This window comes from Temnothorax curvispinosus, unplaced genomic scaffold (assembly GCF_003070985.1).
Source record: "Temnothorax curvispinosus isolate PA1 unplaced genomic scaffold, ASM307098v1 QBEX01005552.1, whole genome shotgun sequence".
Taxonomy (NCBI): Eukaryota; Metazoa; Arthropoda; class Insecta; order Hymenoptera; family Formicidae; genus Temnothorax; species Temnothorax curvispinosus.
In genome coordinates this window covers 2,620-9,006 of record NW_020215332.1, presented here as the reverse complement: position 1 = coordinate 9,006, position 6,387 = coordinate 2,620, and the positions used below count along the sequence as shown (strand labels likewise).

The window sequence follows — 6,387 nt, the reverse complement described above, 5'->3', positions numbered from 1 at the left end:
ATTTCCGACAAGATCTTTAATTTCGCTCAATAAGTTTCTCTTCTATTTTTTAAGTAACAAGGCCAGTAAATTAAGTAAACATTTCTCCACAAGCCATTGGGGGCTATTTTTAACACTGTTGAATCTACCGAGACCATATGTCCAGGATGAAAGTTTTATAACTTTGGTCGTCTTTGGAACGTACGTTTAATGAATTTAACACGCGACATGAAAGGGTTAAAGTCCTAAATTCGCCCGGTAACAACCCCTTGAAAGATCGACAAAAAGAAAAGAAGAGATAAACAGCTCGGACAGAACGAATGATCACCGTGAGCGTGCACGCATCCTTCGGGTGCATCCTAAATCTCGTCCAATGAGGAGTTCTCGAAACCTCGGGTAAGAAGTGGAGGAGGGAGATTCGAGAAAAGGAAGAGGAGGAGGATGAACGAATCGGTGCGAAAGCAACGGTCGCAAGCACTTCCTGCGCAACAAGAAGAGGGTCCTACGCGGCGCACCGCCGCGTAATTGAGGTCCTGCGGACCCTACGGTAGAGCGGCGGTGGGGGCCGCCCTATGTAAAGCCCTGGAAGCGATCAGGTCCAGCCCATCCAGCATCAGGACACCGTGCGTCTTGATTCGCGCCATCTCAAGGATTACCGGTGCCGATCCGTCGATCAGTTCAGATCACCCGCAAAGATCATCTCGGAGAGATAGCCTTTGAGAAGAGCAACTTTTTCGTCCTGGCGAAGGGCGCTGATCTCTGACAACTATCATCGGTGAAGAAGGGGAGAAGACGAAGAGAAGAAAAACTAGGAGCACAACAGAGAGAAGATGAGAGTGAACGTGATACTGGTTTTTGTGGCCCTTGTCCTAGGGCTCGTTGATGCGGCTAGAAGGAGAGACAGACTTAGGACGAGTCCTACCACAACAACGCCGTCGCTCATCGATAGACAGTTCGCCTTCGCTGGACAACCTGAAGGTCAGTGTCAGCCGCTTCAAAATTGCAACTCTAGAATTTTGCAGAAAGCTCTTATAACAATTATAGAAACAATTACAGAAAGTTACGAGTAAATTAATAATAACACACACACATATAAATTCATTCAAGCTAAAGTTAATTTAAAGGTTACTCTAATTTTTTCTCAAGTACCTTTTAAATCTCTTTTTTTATATATATTCTATTTAATGCGTTATATTTTAATTTTTGTTTCAATCAAATATTCAATTAGAAAGCTTCTCTCAATTTTTATGAATTATTTTATTGCGTAAATTATATAATTTGCGTATAAATAAATTATACATTACCAATTATCTTTTATCATTGACTGAGTATAAATAATTCTTATTCTTTTAATTTTTCCAAATTTATGATTAATGTTGCTTTTACAAGTCAATTCATAAAATAACATTTTCTATTATTTATTATTAGCAACTTAATCGTTGTTTTGCTATTTTTCTCTATTCTTAATCCTATGACAAGAAGTGTCTCGCGGAACAGAACAATCGCCATTAAATTTCAGAACTAGAATTGTCCCTGTGGAATAACTTCGACAGCCATAAATTGAATGTTCGCGCGGGGACCTGGAAGAACGACACATCGGGAAACAACAGAATCGTTCTCAATAGCGTCAGGCAATACCCAGGATTTCCAAGCAATCCGGGCGACACGAACGAGCTACCGAATCCCATTTCACCACCGGTGCAACCGGCACCACCGCCATATAAACCCCCGCCGGGCTGTCTGGGACCGCGGGGCCAGTACTCGAGCCCGAAGAACTGCGCCAACTATTTAAATTGCTGGGATGACGTGGTGATCGAGCAGACCTGTCCGGCCGGGCTACTCTTCAACGACGTCGCCGGTTACTGTGACTTCGCGTACAACGTCAAGTGCGGTGATCGACCGCCCGCTACGCCGAGTGAGTGTGATCGATTAATCACGCGGTGCGAATCGCCCGCTCACAATTGCGAGCGGTAATCGCGATGACCAATTCGATTATCAGGTATATTAAGCTATCTAAGTCAAATTATCAGAACACAAAAAATTTTATATGGAATTAATTTGCTAATTATTTGCTATTCTTTGCTTTTAAAAATATTTTTTTTGCTCCAGCTATTAAAAAGTTACGAAAAGTTGGATAGTTTATAAACCCTTTGTAAATTTTCAATAGTGTGAGCAAAAAAATTATTTTTGCAAGAAAAAAATAGCAAAAAAGTAGCAAATAATTTTGGTATTATTAACTTTTCGCTTTGACTTATGTATATGTTTTTTTTTACAATGGCTGGATAGCTTAATCTTAAGTTATTCAGCCCTTCGTAATTTTTTAATAGCTGGAGCAAAAAAAATTACTTTTAAAAGCAAAAATAGCAAATAATTAGCAAATTAATTTCATATAAAATTTTTTGTGTTCTGATAATTTGGCTTAAATAGCTTAATATACCTCTTTAATCGCGATTTCGTTTAATCAGCTAATTGTAAGCAAGGCTTAAAAAAGATTGCTTCAAAGGATCGATAAGAAGCAGGAGAGCGGTAAAAGAGTGTCGATAATACTCTGCAGTGATAATAATTTGAATATGTATTAAATTTTCATTACTTATTGTATAACAACACCATTGAGACTTTTCATATAAAAGTTCAATAATTTGGAGGAAAAAAAAACGTTGTCTCTTTAGATTCTTAATGATCTGAGAAATACAGATGAAGAGAGTAAAAAAATAATTCTATTACTTGACAGAACCAGCATTGCCGGCGGGATCGAAGCTATGCCCGGACCCGAACGGACGTTACAGAAGCTCGACCAACTGTTCGGAATTCTACGTGTGTGCCGCGGGCAAACCGATCAAATTTTATTGCCCTCTCGGTCTGGTCTACAGTGACGTAAGGATTCATTCTAAAAAAAAAACGTTCGCCGAATTTTAAATCGCGGAATGACGTAGCAACAGATCTCGCAAAATCTTTTTATATATTCTATCTAATCTATTTTTACTGGAAAAAAAAGTTAAAATCATATGTCGCTAAAAAAGACAGATTAAATTGATATAAGATCTTATAATAATTTTGATGTTACAAACCGTGCAAATGTAATATACACATAAAATCATTAAGACACGATTTTATTGTCTTTGAAAAACAGTATAAAAACCATAAAAGTTCTAAAAAAAGATCCAACTCTTCCGTATTTTATTTATAAATTTTTATATATTTTGTATACTACACTGATTTCTAAAAAAACTTAATTATAAAACATTAAAATATATTTTAATATTTACAAATTTAATATTTTAACGTTTTATATAAAACATTTAGAAAAATAAAACCTAATGTTGAAATCTAATTGATGAATATAATCGATAATAATTAATAGATTATAAAAATACATTTCACGTTTACTTTATTATTTTTAATTTATGTAAATATATTTTGTATAAATCTTTATAGAGAAAGGATTATGTAAGATTATTATCACAATTTTTCTCTCAATTTTTGATTTTTATTGATAAAAAAATTAGTATTACATACATACTTATATATAGTATAGTATTAGTTAGAATTAGTTAGAATTTATTTTCCAGATATTAAACGTCTGCGACTATCAACGCAATGTGGACTGCAAAGGCGCAGCCACGCCGAGACCACTGAGGCCTACACAACCGCCGACTCAATCTCCGCAGTCGTCTTCTACCTATGCCCCGATCAACCCGCCCACTCCTTCCAAGCCACCGATTTATCCTCCGCAACCACCGACTTACCAGCCACAACAACCGACTTATGCGCCACAACCAACCTATTCCCCTAAACCACCGAGCTATCAACCTCAACAACCGACCTACCAGCCTCAACAACCGACTTACCAGCCTCAACCACCGACTTATCAGCCTCAACCACCGACTTATCAGCCTCAACCACCGACTTACCAGCCTCAACAACCGACTTATGCGCCGCAACCAACCTATTCCCCTAAACCACCGAGCTATCAACCGCAACCTTCTTATCCATCACCGCCCGTTTCGTACCCTGGAAATCCTTGGCTGAACAAGGGCAAGTCCGATCCCTGGCATCAGCGAAACCTGGCGACCGAATTGGAAATCGACAAAGAGATACAGAAACAAGACATATCAACTGATAGTCCAGCATTAGGTGATCAGCCTACGCAGCATGACGTGATGGAAACTTCCAGTTTGGCGAATCCATGGACCCTGCACCAAGAGATACCGTCCGAGCTACTGAGAATATGTAATAACGGCGAGGTGTATAAGCTTAATGACTTTTGTACTAAGGTGATAGTTTGTAAGAGCAACAAGCCTGAAGTGGTAGATTGTCCATCGGGACTCTCGTACGATGTATCATCAGACTCTTGTAAGCCTTTCAACATTGCAGTATGGTAAGGCCATTTTTTAAATGTACTTTCTAAAACTTTGTTCCCTGAATATATATAGTATATTCGAGTTTATTCAAAAGAAATAAAAAATAGATACTGTAAATATTGATACGAATATCTGTAGAACAGTGACTAAATACTGATGTATTTTTTTTATTTCAGCAATCTCGAGTCTCCAACACCATCCATTTTGCCCTAAGGATCGCTCACCGCGCATCAAACTTAAAAAATACTTTTATTAAATCATCACCATGTTAATTATAATCTTCCACTATTTCCACTATTTGTGCAATAAAATTAAAACTTTAAGCAATAACCGCAGAATTATTATAGTAAGCAAATTTGAAAAGCGATTTCTCGAGAATAATAATGATCTAAAGTGAAATAAATAAGTAAGTATTATTAAACGTTTAATATATCCTATATTCTGCAAATTTTGCATACTTTACCCCTTTATGTATCACGCTACGAAGAAAACAATAGTTTTCAAATTTGTAAATAAATACAAGCTAAACTTTTATCTCTCTCTCTCTCTCTCTCTCTCTCGCACATATTTTTTTACATTTTTTTACATTTAATCCCAATTTTCCCAACCCAGTTTTAAATGAACACATAAGTAAATAAAAAACATAGATTTCTAAATCTGAGAAGCTAATCTTATTAGAAAGTGGAATTATATTAATTATTCATGAAGAAATTAGATAAAATAAAGAAGAAATTATCTTTATAGGAAATTTCTATCGACGGTAAAGAGTTCGCAAAATTCACACAATCCATACGCTTTATATCGAAGTCACTAGATTGCAGCACGCGTTCTTCGCGTTCTCCAAAGGGCAAAGAGAGTGGAGCGCCGTGGAAGGTGGCGAAAGGAGGCCGGAGGGATGCGTTAACGCCGTTTAACGGAGAAAAGAGGAGATCATTCCGCGAGGAATTGGAGCATGATTGATTTACGGAGAGATGTATCGTCATGGAATACGGCCTATCTTGCGGCGGCGTTGAGAGATGGCCGACGAGAGCTCCTACTGTTCGATATATCGGCACGAATTGGAACACAACGTACGTTTTTCTACGGCTCTAGAGAGCGTGCATTAACACGTGCCTTCTCCAATTGCCTTGGACGATCCTTTCATTTCTCGTATAAGCGATTTTTCGTGAATTTATTGGATCGTAACCGTAATTCGCGCCAAGTGGCTCGTTCTAATTTTCATACATTTGTAAAACAAACCATATCATAATCCTAGCGTTATTTCGCGTTACACGATTAATATTGAATTACTGTCAATAAAATAAGAATTAAAGAAGAAATACACAATTTAAATTGTTTCGAATTGATGTTTATACGGGCATTGAAATCTCCAATGTTGACACGTTCGATGTTGAAATTCACGATGTAGATATAATAGAAGTATTTGATATATATATCCCTATTCACTCCAACCCCTTTTTCCGCCTTTTTAATCCTCGCATCATAACTCACGAACGAATTGACCAAATTTAATGTTCCAAAGCGCAAATTAAAGCTACTACTTTTAGCATTAATTTGCGCTTTGGAACATTAAATTTCGTCAATTCGTTCGTGAGTTATGATGCGAGGATTAGTAACTCGCGGGGACACGAAAGGTCTGGTTGGAGCGAATAGGGATATATATATATATTTTTTCCTAAACTTATATGAATCTTTTAATGTAAAAGATTTTTAAATCAAATTCTAAAATTTAGAAATTTAAATGTTGAATGTCTTTATAAACAAAATTTCCAACACCGAAGACTTCAATGCCGAAGGCTTTGCGCGGAAAAGTGCGAGTTCTCGAAGGAATATAATAAGATATGAGTGGGATATCATCGCGAACGTGATCCACACGTGATGTCATTCTTATATCGATGGCACAATTGATAATGTTGATTGTACAACACTCATATTATTCTATTATTTAATAACATTTAATAATGTGTTATATTACGTAATTAATATTGCAATTTAATTATGCTTCCTACGATCGGCAAAATTCAAGGCAACATTTTTTATCGAGCAA

General features: G+C 36.9%; 1 protein-coding gene across 1 annotated transcript; it reads left to right on the top strand.

Moving 5' to 3' along the window:
• Positions 1–809: 809 nt before the first annotated feature.
• Positions 810–4,553, top strand: LOC112454943 (DNA-directed RNA polymerase II subunit RPB1-like). Its single transcript, XM_025016593.1, has 5 exons — positions 810–957; positions 1,499–1,894; positions 2,711–2,853; positions 3,549–4,357; positions 4,517–4,553. Exons 1-5 carry the CDS (start codon positions 810–812, stop codon positions 4,551–4,553), a joined length of 1,533 nt encoding a protein of 510 aa, XP_024872361.1.
• Positions 4,554–6,387: the final 1,834 nt, after the last annotated feature.

What these genes read in the sequence shown, in the direction of transcription:
- LOC112454943 (XM_025016593.1), top strand. Translation starts at nt 810, where the DNA reads ATGAGAGTGAACGTGATACTGGTTTTTGTGGCCCTTGTCCTAGGGCTC. An exon ending in TCGACCGCCCGCTACGCCGA is followed by an intron (nt 1,895 to 2,710) that starts GTGAGTGTGATC and finishes ATTACTTGACAG; the next exon opens with AACCAGCATTGCCGGCGGGA. An exon ending in TCGGTCTGGTCTACAGTGAC is followed by an intron (nt 2,854 to 3,548) that starts GTAAGGATTCAT and finishes TTTATTTTCCAG; the next exon opens with ATATTAAACGTCTGCGACTA.